At 47.1% G+C, this 15468-nt stretch overlaps 1 protein-coding gene across 1 annotated transcript in view; it reads left to right on the forward strand.

The window, feature by feature from the left end:
- Positions 1-15468, forward strand: part of LOC134929650 (chloride channel protein C-like) — a 563568-nt gene that overhangs the window by 241857 nt on the left and 306243 nt on the right. The window contains exon 14 of the mRNA XM_063925230.1: positions 9412-9583. Within this exon, the coding sequence (XP_063781300.1) occupies positions 9412-9583 (172 nt within the window). The remainder of the gene's footprint in view (positions 1-9411; positions 9584-15468) is intronic.

A 15468-nucleotide genomic window follows, 5' to 3' on the forward strand; every position in this document is an offset into this window, starting at 1 on the left:
CTCCCGCAGGGGACACAGATCCCCCGCGTGCTGTAGCTGGGATGTGTCCTGGGGAACAGGACACATCTCCACACTGCTCCTGTGTCCAGGTATATACAGGGAAAGAAAAGAAGACTCTTTTTATGGGCGCACTCTTCACAAACGGTAAATGCCAAATGTTATGTGTTAATATTAAAACTTAGCTTTTAATAAGACTGCCATTAAGATAGTTAAATACCTCACTGCAACTGGTTGGAGATATTATCATAGATATCTAGATATGCGAAGTAAACATAGTAGATAAATACAATTAACAAAAAATTACAATACAGCTTCACAACACTGGATTCTTATTGTTATTGATATGCACAAATGCTTATCTAAATTAATATGGCTAGAAGGATGGGTGTATGTTCTGGTCACTCTCCATTCATTATAGGTTGCGGGTTTGCAGTCATAATTCGGGCTGCATCCTACCGCCCTGATCAGTACAGATGAACTGTATTAGTGAGGCCACAATGGGCCGGGCATACCAGGGAGCCCCACCTGGGTATATATGGTACCAAATATATATCCTAAACAGTTGGCTTATTGCAGGTATAGAAGAAAGATAGCGGTACTCCTCCTTTTAGTATTACCGGTATTGCTTAGAGATATATGGTACCGATTATGTATCCTCAGCAGTTATATTTGTTAAGGGGGGTACTCACGGAGCGATAATCTAAGCAATCTGACTAGATTGCTTAGATTTTAAGCATGATTGCTCCGTGTGTACCCCCACAGCGATAGCGATGCACAGCCCGCACATCGCTATCGCTGGTGCTAGATTGGCCAATCTAGCAGGTCGCTCATTTCACCCGCTGGATGAAATGAGCGCCCCCCCCCGTCTCCCCCCGCACGTTCAGCACACATCGCGCTGTGCTGAGCGGTGGGAGAGATGTGTGCTGAGCGGTTCGCTCAGCACACATCTCTCCCACATCGGCCTGTGAATGTGGGCCTTTAGAGGATAGGTACGGAAGAAAGATAGCGGTGCTTCTGCTGTTAGTGTTGTTATGGTTATACCGTCCTAGTGGTTCCATAGGCCCCTACAACACTCGGTATTCCTTGGAGGTCACCCTTCCAGGTAATAACCAAGCCCAAACTGCTTGGCTTCCAAGATCAGACGAGATTGGGCATATTGGGTGTGGTATGGTAGTAGAGTCACTGAACCGATATGGAACACTAATGAGAGAGCACCTGAAATATTAGAGAAATAATGAGAGGACGAGAAAAAAGGGCATGAAAAAAAGAGGGGAAGAGAATCACAAAAAATAGGATTTTGGTACCTACCAGTAAATCCTTTTCTCTTAGTCCGTAGAGGATGCTGGGGACTCCAAAAGGACCATGGGGTATAGACGGATCCGCAGGAGCCTGGGCACACTATAAAGACTTAAACTGGGTGTGAACTGGCTCCTCCCTCTATGCCCCTCCTCCAGACCTCAGTTAGAAAACTGTGCCCAGGAGAGATGGACATTTTGAGGAAAGAATTTATTGTTATAAACACGGTGAGTGTCCTACCAGCTCACACCTCAGACACACCGTAGAACGTGGCATTCAGTAGAATACCAGCCCACAGCATGAACAAAACACAGCCATATGCTGAGAGAATATGCAACACAAACCGTGTGTCCACATAAGCAAAAATAAGACCCTGCATGCCATGGCATGAAAAAAACGGTAGCAACCACCCTGACAGAGAAGACACACCACCAGGGTGTAACCAAAAACACTAACTGCAGACACCGTACGCACTGGGACGGGCGCCCAGCATCCTCTACGGACTAAGAGAAAAGGATTTACCGGTAGGTACCAAAATCCTATTTTCTCATACGTCCTAGAGGATGCTGGGGACTCCAAAAGGACCATGGGGTTTATACCAAAGCTCCAAAACGGGCGGGAGAGTGCGGACGACTCTGCAGCACCGAATGAGAAAACAAAAGGTCCCCAACAATCATGGTATCAAACTCGTAGAGCATAGCAAAAGCGTTTGATCCCGACCAATAATTCGCTCGGCAAAGTTGAACCGCCTAGACTCCCCGGGCATCCGCCCAAGATAAGCCCATCTTCCCAGAAGAATGGACCTCCACCTACTTCGGTCACGGCAATCCAACCATCGAACAACATGCCAAATAGTATCACAAATTCAGCGTGTAACAGACTGCATACTGCAGTCGCCCCAAGCATGTTGGGAGCATACTGGAGAAACAGAGCCTCTATTTCTCCAAACTGAGCCAAATTGGCAACCTAAATATTCAACTCCCCGGTAACACCAAAAGACTTTGAATCAGCTAATGCCGAAGGAACCACCGGCATCAAAAATAGACTGTTTTCTGGGAAACCCAGAAACCACTCTTTGGTAGAACTACAATCCGAGTTCACAAGTCCTCTCTGTCTACCTGGAAGATCAAACAAGGCTCTTGTGAGACAAACCCACCACGTCCGACACCCACCATACGGACGCCAAAGCCAATAGCATGACCACTTTCCAAGAGAGAATTTTTTAAAGAAAATAATAAGGCCATACTGCACCGAAATGGAGCCTAACTGTAGGCCTGCATCCACAATGGCTTGTAAGTATGGATAAGAACGACCTAGCAGAAAGTCTTCCGTAGGAACCATCCTGGATTCACACCAAGACACAGAAATACGCCAAACGCGGCGGAAAGGCTTTGCCGTTACTTCTGTCCTAGCCTGAAACATTGAGGAAACGGCTTCACTGAGAACATCCTTCCGGCTTAGAATATGGCATTCAACCGCCACGCCGTCAGACGCAGTCGTGGTAAGTCTTGATACACGCCCTGATCTAGTTGTAACAGTTCCTCACGTAAAAGGAAGAGGGCAGGAAACTCCCATGAGCAAATCATGAAAAACTGGATAGCAAAAACTCCTTGGCTAAATCAGATCCGAGAGGATCGCCTGAACCTATGTTCTTCTAATGTTTATCACCTTCCGAAAAAATGAAATTGGAGAGGCCACATAGACCGACTAAAAAACACCCACGGTGTCACGAGGGTGTCCCTTGAACTGAAACAATATCCCTGAGGCCTCTCGTTGAAGCGAGACACCAACATGACCAATTGCGACCCTCCACAAAAGTTGACACGTCTATGAAAACTTCTCGACGATGACTGAATTTTTCCCCCGGATGGAGATCGCGTCAGCAGAGGAAATCTATTTCTCCTTCGCTAACCACCGGAACGAATACTACCAGACTTTTTGCCCCACGGCAAAACTGTGCATCTTCTGCAATTGCCGCTTTGCTCCTTGTTCCGTCATAGCGGCTTACTCACGCCATTGCTGATAAGTGGTCTGGCAGAACTAACATGGGCCGAACACGAAGAATACGTTCGTCGAAAATATGTCTTAAATCAAGAAAGCTTATTGCAGACAAGCTTTCCAACTTAACCTTAACCTCTGGAAATACGTCTCTTGCAAGGCCTGCTCCCCAGCCTCGGAGATCCTTGTGCACGGATACCAAGATCTAACCTTGGATCCCGAACCTTCATCCCTCTAGAAGGAGAGAACCGAGCAGACACCACAGGAGTGATGTCCTGGCCTTTAGGATTATATTCCGGTGCATGTGCAGGTGAAACTCGGACCAAAATTTCAACTGGCCCCTTGAAAGCCACTCTGGCAGTAGACCTGCTCACCAAAACAGGCCTCGTAGGCCGCACCCATCTGTTTTAGTAACAGAACATATTGATGAAGTGTCCCAGCAAAGCTGATCCAACAATGTATCCTCAGACCTCTTTCCACAGGAAAAAACCCCGAACATTAACCGGGCAGTATCTACTCTGAAACCCACCTCCGACAACTGTGTCGGTGGGAACAACAGCCAATCCCTGTGTCGAAGAACAGTCAGAGAGAAACAACGATTTGCACCTTTATACAGGGACAACCGGACAATGTCCTGAACCTGACGCACCTCTGAATGACGTAGCGTACTACCTCCCCAACCAGAGGGGAACGGCAAGATCCATTAGAAAAAACCGTAAGGGGAACAGCCGTAACTCAGAATGCTCCCCCTTTTGATTCTATAAATAACTCACAAGTCTTAGTCTATTCCTGGACTAACTGAAATTTTTAGACGAGCGCTCACCGGAGTGGGAACTAGCCAGATAGACTCAGCGACAAGTGGTGGATGTGTTGGAACAGAAAACGACATTCACTTCTGCGAACCTACCAAGGCTGCAGAACTCTTACCTTCCAACCTTCCACTGTCTGCACAGAAAAGGAAAAAAGAACGGTATCGAACCGGTTAAAACGACTGCATCCCACAAAAGAATGCGTCACCAACCGTTGTGAAGGAGGCTAACTCACGAAGGTAGACTTACCAGGTGTATCCGCCGAGAGTGACTGAACAGAGGGCTCACCAAACAGCTGTCTACCTCCCACGAGTATCTCTCGGAGACAACCTCAGCATTTTCCCGGCTACAACTCCTGCTGTCACGCAGCAACCTGCTGCAAAGTTATAAGTAGAATCAACATAAGCAAGCTTACCCACTCTGGGTAGGGTAATTCTATCGGATGCCTACCCGAATACAACCCTCCCTCATGTGCATGCAATGCAAATAAGGCCAAAGTATAGAAATAAAATATCACTTAGCTTCCTGTGTATGATCCTTTGCGACCGGGCTCTGCGTCGACCAGGAGTTGACTGCTGTAATGTTCTCTCCGCGTCGGGAAGAGAATAATATTCGGACTCCTTGAGAGGATCAAAAACCAACTCGTCACGGCCAATCTAGAGCTTAATCAACAGAGCGATCAGCACATGAGAAGAATACCATTATCTTAGCATTCATGGATATACATCATGTAATACACAATAAAACACACATATCCTAACCATGCATATATAACTATATATCTACATATATATACATATAGATATAACCTATACGCAAGTGGATTGTCCAGACCCGTCAGGTCCCAGCAATGTGTTGTGAATATGTATGACCATGAACTGACGTACCCCCGATGTGGATCTACCAGGAACGTTATGGTCGACAGAAACTGAGTAAATGTCGACAGCAAGGAGTAGTAAGCAGGCAAAAAATAATAATAATCTTAAAACCCCGAGGGGTCTGAGGGAAGTATACATATACAATATCAATAACACTCCCCCCACATATACCTATAAATATATATATATATATATATATATATACCAATACAGGTACAAGGCAATAACAGCCTGTTAATTTTTGTACCCCGGAAATACCGTTGATGCCGACAGGGCATCCACCAACAACTGTGTCTCCCCTAGCGCGTTGACTTGTTTTCAAGCACACAAAACCAACCTGCTAATACTTAATTTTTTTTAATCAAGTACCGCCAAGCGTCGGCGAAGCCGACAGTTATCCAGCTTGTGACAAAGCCCTAACACCTGTCGACATATGTCGACTAACCGATAGTGGGTAGAAAACAGGGAAACATTGAGTTTATGTATCACAACAAGGAGTATGTGTCCATTATTAAACATAATGCTATATGACACCCATATAGCATTAAACACTCTGTGCCCCCCCTCCTTCTTACTATACAGTAAATCCTGGTGGGGACCTGAGGAAAATGGCGCTGACTCCTCTGTGAGGGCTAAGCTCCGCCCCCTCCCGGCGCGCTTAAGCCCGCTCAATTAAATATATATATAAATATATAACCCCCTAAAAACTAGCTGGGGACCCTATATACAGGGGGTAACCCCCTGTATAACTTACTTTTTTGTCCCAACGCAGCCCAGGGCGCCCCTCCTGCACCCTGCACCCACGGAAGCCGTTGGTGTGTGGGAGCTATGGACCGCAGCGTGCACGCTGCGGTCTCCCGGCGGGGCGAAGACACCCGGTGTCCGGGTATGTTCCCCCGCACGGGATCCTTTTATCAATGCCGCCCAGGGCGCTCCCCCCCAGCGCCCTGCACCCTGGAGGCCGACGGGGAGCGGGAGCAGAGAGTGCAGCGCTACCGCTGCCTCTCCCTCCCGTTCGCGGCGCACTGGCGGGGCGGGCGCCGAAGCATGTCCCCCCCATCAGTGATCACATTTTTTAAATGTTGCCCAGGGCGCTCCCCCCCAACGCCATGCAGGCCCGGTGGAGTGCGGGAGCCGGGAGCGCAGCGCTACCGCTGCTGTTCCCTCCCGTTGACGGCGCACTGGCGGGGTGGGCACCGAAGTATGTCCCCCCGCCAGTGATATTACAGATTTTATTATATGCTGCCCACGGAGCTCCCCCCCAGCGCCCTGCACCCTGCAGGTGATGGAAAGCACGGGAGCCGGGAGCGCAGCGCTACCGCTGTCTCTCCCCCCTGCGACACGCTGGCGGGGTGAACATACACTGTGCCCAGGCACCGTAATATGTCCCCCACCAGCATTATAGACCATCAGAGACATGCCCCCAGGGCGCTCCCCCCCAGCGCCCTGCACCCTGCCAGAGACGTTGGTGTGTGGGAGCATGGAGCGCAGCCCTACTGCTGCTGTTACCTCCGTTACTGAAGTCTTCTGCCGTCACTGAAGTCTTCTTTTCTTCCAATACTCACCCGGCTTCTTTCTTCCGGCTTTTGTGGGGGATTGACGGCGTGGCTCCGGGAACAAGCAGCTAGGCGCACCAAGTGATCGAACCCTCTGGAGCTAACGGTGTCCAGTAGCCGAGAAGCAGAGCCTTTAAACTAAGAAGAAGTGGGTCCTGCTTCTCTCCCCTCACTCCCACGATGCAGGGAGCCTGTAGCCAGCAGGTCTGCCTGAAAATAAAAAACCTAACAATAAAGTCTTTAGAGAAACTCAGGAGAGCTCCCCTAGTGTGTGACCCATCACTCCTGGGCACAAAGTCTAACTGAGGTCTGGAGGAGGGGCATAGAGGGAGGAGCCAGTTCACACCCAGTTTAAGTCTTTATAGTGTGCCCAGGCTCCTGCGGATCCGTCTATACCCCATGGTCCTTTTGGAGTCCCCAGCATCCTCTAGGACGTATGAGAAATTATATAGATATGCAGAACAGTAGTTACAGTAAAGGGAAAAATAAATTATAGTTTGGTGAATCTGCTGTCTGTGTTAGGCAGGAATATACTCCTGGATCTCAGATGAGAGTTCACCGAATAAGTACAGTTAAAGAAAAAGACTCCACAAAGCAGAGCAAAATATGAAAATGAGTAATGCAATTACAAATATTCATTCACTAGGTCTTTAAATGTTATTATTGTATTGCAAAAGACCCCTACATGGAAAGTACATAGTGACTAATGCACTGATTATGGCTCAAATTAGAAATTCGCCAAATCGAGAGACTATTGCACAACAATTGATAGAAACTATAACATAAATGATATGATAATTTATATGCCCTAAAGTTCCAGGGATAAACTTCCTGAAACATAATATGTAGGAAGTATAGAAAAAGAAAGGGTGACAATATCGATAATGATGATCATGCACACTGCTATTCCCCAGACTCCTGGGGGATGAGCTAAAGAATGGAGGAGGAGCCGGCAGCTTGGATGTTTTGGCTGGTTCGTTGTGCTTGTATTGGACAAACTGTATGGTAAACAGAAAAAATAAGGAGAGAAAACATATATGTGCTGGACTCAAAAAAGTGTGGCTATAAACTAGCCGTGGAGATGAGGTAGCATCCGGATTGCTGCCAAACTCCTACGGATACCTGTGATCAAGTAGGATCATGTGTGGGTCCAGCGGTACTGTAGTCCCAGGTGGGGGTCCAGGGGCATTACCTGGAAGTGAACAAGCCCGTTTACCGGGTGAAACGCGTTTTCCCCTGGACCCCCACCTGGGACTACGGTACCGCTGGACCCACACATGATCCTAGTTGACCACAGGTATCTGCAGCAATCCGGATGTAAAAGAAGAAAATAAAATGGAGGAATACTGAGACTTGGGACAAAGAGTGAGAATTTAGTGGACGGAGACAAGGAAATAGCAGATAATTTAAATACTTATTTTTGCTCAGTATTCCCTAAACAAATATCATCTAGGGTCATTCAGCTAGTGTGTTTTCACAAAGTATTTCTACATGTAGCCATTTAATACTAAACAAGTAATAAATACATATATAAACATAGGTGTGCGCAGGGGGGGTTCCTGGTGCGCACAGGCACCCCCTAATGTCTGGCACCACGATCTCACATGCCTGATGCAGCGATCGCCGAGCAGGCTGATTACTGTCCCCTCTGCGCTGCACCCTGTCAGGACTGCATTACTGACTGGACGCCTGGGTTAATCAAGGGTGCCACTGCCACCGGCTTTCAAATTCCCAGCTCCACCACCATGTACAAAAACAGCGTGATGTGACGTGATTATGTCATGCTGCTCACATGCCCTCCCGTCACACCCACCACATACACACCTCTCTCCTTCTATGCTATGCCAATGCCAGCCACTGATGAGGAGCAGCATGCAGCCAGCGTTCCTCTTAGGAAGACAAATTTAATACTGGCAGACAGCCGGCAGCAGCATTGACACGTCACTAGTTTTTCCAGCAGCAGCAGTACTAGTCTGCGACTGTCAGTGTCAGTGAGTGACTGATTTGTAAGTAAGCTGCTGCAGCTTGCAGGTGAAAGAGAGGGGGAGCCAGACCAGGCTGATGAGGAGCAGTGGAATTGCAGTTAATGCCATCAGGGGTGCTTGTTTGGTGCACACCACAACATCTGACAATGTATCTGCTTTATTAGGATTGGTACAAAGGTGTATATTTTATGCGTTGACCATTAATAGATAGTGCTAGACACGCCCAAAAGGCGGTCCTAGACACACCCCTCCGACGGTGCACCCCCTAATAAAATGTGCTGTGCACGCCAGTGTATATAAAACAAGACATTATTAAATACATATATTAAAATTTAATTTTTTTTGTGCCTAGTACGCAACGGGGTTAGTCTGGTAATGTATATAATATAATGTAATATATGCTAGACAGAACCTTGTTATTCCTCAGGGTATTGTATCTGCCACCTCTTTGCCTTTTCCCTGTTGTCTTTTTCGTTTTTTTTGGGCCTGGCACTATAACCTGCCATAACCATCCATATCACATAATTGTCACTTGGTTCAAGCTGCTGTATTGTAAAAAGATTATCAGTAGAATTGATTAGAGTTCTGGGAAGAGATACTGGGTTAAGAGAAGAGCATTGCATAGTAACTAAACTGAATAGTGAGATTTGCATTTGACTGACTACACTATAATAGAACCTTAGGTCTTATAACATGAATATTACATATACTGTACTGGCCCTTTCATATTTACAAAAACATTGAAATATTTTTTTAAATAAAATATAGCGTTTGGTTGCCTTTCAAATTGGTTACATTACTTTTGTTTTTATTGTAAGTCAAACAGCATGACTCTTATATGTACACATATGTGCTGTGCGTATGACTGTCCAGGTATCATCTCTTGTAGGTACACCGGTGCGTTGTTTGGTAGGCTTGTCGGTGTGATTCTGGTGTATATGTTTGGAGTCCAAAGTGATGAGTACCGGGCATGGATTGATCCTGGGCTTTTTGCAACAATTGGTTCTGCAGCTTATTTTGGTGGAGTTTCCAGGCTAACCATTTCCCTAACAGTCATTATGGTAAGTGTAATCTGATTTATACTGTGTGTGACTTGTATTTCACAACTAGATGGCAGCCTAGCCTGCAAAGCTCTAACCAGAGATCCAGATTTTATTACAGTGATGAGAGACATTTGTTAATGTGCTATTCTTTTAATCATTTGAAGCGAAAACTTTCAGCAATTTTTATTAATGTGTAAAAAATAATCTAAAAGTTTTCATCTAAAAAATATATATATAATTTTTGAATAGATTTTGGGCTTGATTTAGGATAGATTGCAATCTTGGTATAAATTGCAGCCTTAAGGGTGTATTTTGAATTGTGCAATCTTGCTGACGAGGTGCGCAATTGGGGTCATTCCGAGTTGATCGATCGCTAGCAGTTTATAGCAGCCGTGCAAACGCATAGTCGCCGCCCACCGGGGAGTGTATTTTCACTTTGCAGAAGTGCGAACGCTTGTGCAGCAGAGCACCTGCAAAAACATTTTGTGTATAACAAGACCAGCCCTGAACTTACTCTGTGCGTTGGAGGGTTGGCTTTTGACGTCACACATCTGCCCAGCATTCGCCCAGCCACGCCTGCGTTTTCCCTGGCACGCCTGCGTTTTTTAAGCACTCCCTGAAAACGGTCAGTGGACACCCAGAAACGCCCCTTTCCTCTCAATCTTCTTGCGGCGGCCAGTGCGGATGAAAACATTGCTAGAACCTGTGTAAAACCACAAAGGACTTTGTACCCGTATGTCGCGCGTGCGTATTGTGGTGCAAACACATGCGCAGAAATGCCAGTTTTTAGCCTGATCGCTGTGCTGCGAACAACAGCAGCTAGCGATCAACTAGGAATGACCCCCAATATGTGTTAGTCAAAATACACAGTATAAATAAAGGCAAAGTTAAAGGTTTAAACTCTAATGAATGACAATGTTGTTATGTTATATACTGTTATGGGTGTTGATGATGATGACTGCTGTACAAGTTGATGTGGCTGGATCACATATACTGTAGAGCAGGGCTGGCCAAACCAGTCCTCGAGATCTACCAACAGTTCATATTTTCCAGACCACCTAGCTGGTGCACAGGTGTAGTCATTACTAATTAAGATGTGCTGCATTCATTCCTAACAGACAATTCTACAGATCTCCAGGAGGCCTGGAAAACATGAACTGTTGGTAGATCTCGAGGACCAGTTTGGCCAGCCCTGCTGTAGAGCATTTATCAACTTAATGATAAAAACTCTGTTGCAGGGTAAGGAATAACAGTATAACATTATGTAATTAATTTAGTGTTTTAAGTGTCTAGTTAACCTTGGCACCCTTGCCAACTTATTTAAGTCTGCCTTCACTAAACTGATATCACCAGAGGCGTATCTAGGGTAGGGTGAGTGGGGCACGTGCCCTGGGTGCCTTGGCAGGCCCAGGAGAGGGGGGCGCCGCCGGTGGCCAGGGCATCATGCCCCACTCGCCCCCGTCACGCCAGAAGCCGAAATGTGAGGGGAGGAGAGCGCACCGTCTCTCCCTCCCCTCACCGCTGCTGAAAGCCGTTGCAGCGCTGCCAGCAGCGCTGCTGTGTCCGGCCTCCGGCGGCGTCAGCCAATCAGAGCTTGCGGACCGGCTCCTGATTGGCTGCCGGTCCGCGAGCTCTGATTGGCTAGCGAACCGGCGCCACACAGCCGCCGGAGACCTGTCCTGGAGCGGTGAGGGGAAGGAGAGGCGCTCTCCTCCCCTCACATAGAACAAGCGCCGCCGCCGCGCCGGTGACTCGATAAGTGACCGGGGGGGGGGGGGGGAGAGAGCACAGTGGGGCATGTAACTGGCACAGTAGGGCATGTAACTGGCAAAGTGGGGCATGTAACTGGCACAGTGGGGCATGTATCAGGCACAGTGTGGGGCATGTATCTGGCACAGTGAGGTATGTAACTGGCACAGTGGGGCATTGCATCTGGCACTGTGGGACAATGTAACTGGCACTGTGGGGCATGTATCTGGCACTGTGGGGCATTGTATCTGGCACTGTGGGGCAATGTAACTGGCACTGTGGGGCATGTATCCGGCACTGTGGGGCAATGTAACTGGCACAGTGGGGCATGTATCTGGCACTGTGGGGCATTGTATCTGGCACTGTGGGACAATGTAACTGGCACTGTGGGGCATGTATCCGGCACTGTGGGGCATTGTATCTGGCACTGGGGGGGCATGTATCCGGCACTGTGGGGCAATGTAACTGGCACTGTGGGGCAATGTAACTGGCACTGTGGGGCATGTATCTGGCACTGTGGGGCATTGTATCTGGCAATGTGGGGCAATGTAACTGGCACTGTGGGGCATTGTATCTGGCACTGTGGGGCATTGTATCTGGCACTGTGGGACAATGTAACTGGCACAGTGGGGCATGTATCTGGCACTGTGGGGCATTGTATCTGGCACTGTGGGGCAATGTAACTGGCACTGTGGGGCAATGTAACTGGCACTGTGGGGCAATGTAACTGGCACTGTGGGGCATGTATCCGGCACTGTGGGGCATTGTATCTGGCACTGGGGGGCAATGCAATTGGCACTGTGGGGCAATGTAACTGGCACTGTGGGGCAATATAACTGGCACTGTGGGGCAATGTAACTGGCACTGTGGGGCATGTATCTGGCACTGTGGGGCATTGTATCTGGCACTGTGGGGCAATGTAACTGGCACTGTGGGCCATTTTCAGTGGCCACACCCCTTCTGGAGCGTGGCCACACCCCTTCTGGTGTGTGGACACGCCCATTTTTCCGGCGCGCGCACATGCTTCTTTTGCTATGTTTTTTTTCCTTGGGGGGGGGGGGGGGGGGGGGGCGCCATTTTACATCTTGCCCTGGGCTCCAAAAACCCTAGTTACGCCTCTGGATATCACACAAGTATAAGTTTAGTGATCCTTTAAATTTGTCCAGTATGCAGTCTACAATTTCCTTAAGAAACAAAGCAGTTATAGTTTAAGAGGCTAGAGCCTAGGCATCTCCCTCCTCCCAGACTTATTTAGCACTGCCTCTTTCCTATGCAACATGTTCCCCTCCTTCTATCAAACTCCTACCCCAAATCCAGTGCTTAAAACATTTTCTCAAACTAACTTAACCATAACCTACCAGATCTTAACATGATCTGGTCTTCCCACCTACATCCTTAATCCCTTATACTGTATCTCCACAATACTCATACTCCTTCCCCTTTCCTTACAGAATGTAATATTGCATGAGCAGGGCCGTCTTTCCTCTTGTTTCATCCCTCCTCTTAGATCCACTATCTCAGCCTATTAATATATGCTATAATAATATCGGCATAATAATTATGCATGTATCTATTCTGTACTCTTTGCGCTATATGCCACTGTGGAAATTTGTGGTGCCTCATAAATAAGTAATTATAACAGCAATCGCCAACGCGACATGTAGCTCACTGTCATAATCCAAGTAGCTTGACCCCCGGGGTCACTGCTGCCCAACCTCAGGAGGAGTCCGCAATTGACTTCCCTGAGTCCTCCCACCCATCCATAGCACTTCTCCACCTCGGAGGAGACAGATGCCTGACATTGATCACAGCGCTACAGCATTACCCAGTGCCGGTAGTGCTCAGCACCGGGATCAGGAGCTCTCAGCACTGGGAGAAAATGCAGCTTTCTGCAAAGTTGCGTCTTGTGCCCTGACACCCCTGACAATGAGCATTACACCCCTGACAACGAGCATTACACCTCTGGCAATAAGCATTACACCCAAAGAATGAAACCTCAGGCAATGAGCATTACTCTCTGGCAATGAGCATGACACCCACAGCATGAAACCCCTGGCAACGAGCATAACACCCAGAGCATGAAACCCCTGGCAACAATAGCATGACACCCCTAACAATGAGCATGACACCCCTGGCAATGAGCATGACACCCAGAGCATGAAACCTCTGGCAACAATAGCATGACACCCCTAACAATAAGCATGACACCCCTGGCAATGAGCATGACACTCCTGGCAACGAGTATGACACCCAGAGCATGAAACCCCTGGCAACGAGCATTACAACCCCTGGCAACAAGCATTACACCCCTGGCAACAAGCATGACACCAAGAGGATAAAACTACTGCCAACAATGGGGGTAATTCCAAGTTGATCGCAGCAGGATTTTTGTTAGCAGTTGGGCAAAACCATGTGCACTGCAGGGGAGGCAGATATAACATGTGCAGAGGGAGTTAGATTTGGTTGTGGTGTGTTCAATCTGCAATCTAAATTGCAGTGTAAAAATAAAGCAGCCAGTATTTACCCTGCACAGAAACAAAATAACCCACCCAAATCTAACTCTTTCTGCACATGTTATATCTGCCTCCCCTGCAGTGCACATGGTTTTGCCCAACTGCTAACAAAAATCCTGCTGCGATCAACTTGGAATTACCGCCCAATATCACTGTATTAATGAAATTCATTGTTGTTTTTCTATGAATTATTTAATAAATATTCATTAAATTACTTTCCATTTTTCGGTTATTAGCCAGATTATTTTTTTTGCCAACATTTTTTGTAGCTCTTCAGGAGGTTTTATTTTTCTTGTGTAGCTCACACCCCAATTAAGGTTGGAGACCACTGAATTATAGTAATATCTGTAAACAGTTTCAAATCTACCTTGAGTTGTTGGCTAACAATGCTCCAATGTAAGAGACATCTAAAGTATAACTGCACAGGGCTATGAGCAATGCTGTCAGTGTAATAGCAAATGTAACTGACACACCGTGATATACACTGTACATTTTTTGGTCTGTGTTAGAGCCTATTTGGGCCCTGTCATAAATATGCTGATTTGCTGTCTGTAATTGAGGAATAAACAGTTATTGAATTCTACCTTAGTAGTGGAAAGTCAGGCTAAGACAGAACACTATATTTAACTTTTTTAAATTTTGGGTCTTAAGGTGCCCATACAGTAGTGCAATTTGGGCCCTTTTCATCCGATTCTGATGCATCGGGCCGAGAAATCAGATAAAAAATGCCAAATATCATGTGTTGTACCTCAGATTCCGATCCGATGCACGGTGCCGTGCGCATCAGATCGGAGCCGAAGATCGCAAGGGCTACACTATAGATTTATCGGATACGGCAGCCTCCAGCAGCCTTGGCTGGGATTGCATACAGTACATTGTATGCAAAAGGACTGCATACAGAGCCAGCCCTAACCAAAATGATGCCCTAGGCAAGATTTTAGCTGGTGCCCCCTAGCACCACCGCTAGTTCCACCTCTGACCCTGCACCCCTTTTCCAGCACCATCACCCCTCACCCATAGCAGTCCTTATTTTGGTGTTCCCACCCCCTATATTTTAGGAACATTGCGCACATCTGGCGCACAGCTCAAAAAGGTGTGTGTTTTTGCTGGCAAGGGGCATTGCCACACAATAGTGCCCCCAGTTCAAATTATGCCACACAGTAGTGCAACTTTATTCACAACTTATCATGTGAAAGTGCCCCTAATTCATGTTACATCACACAGTAGTGTCCCTTATTCACATTACATCACACTGAATTGCTCCTTATGCACATTACACCATACCATATTGCTCTTTATTCACACTAGACCACACAGTAGTGCCGATTCTACATGTTACGCCACACAGTAGAGCATCTTATACGCATAATGCCACACATTAGTAATGCATTTATACACATAACACCACACAGTGATACCCCTTACATATATGACACACATTATTAATGTCCTTATAAGCATAATGCACCTTACACATTATGCCAACCTTTATTAATGCCCTTATACACATAATGTCCCTTACACATATGCCGCACATTATTAATGCAGTTATACAGTACACGACACACTTATTGCCCCTTATACATATGCTGAACACTATTACACAACCAACCCAGTCACACACAGCACTCACATGGCCAC

This window comes from Pseudophryne corroboree, chromosome 5 (assembly GCF_028390025.1).
Source record: "Pseudophryne corroboree isolate aPseCor3 chromosome 5, aPseCor3.hap2, whole genome shotgun sequence".
NCBI lineage: Eukaryota > Metazoa > Chordata > Amphibia > Anura > Myobatrachidae > Pseudophryne > Pseudophryne corroboree.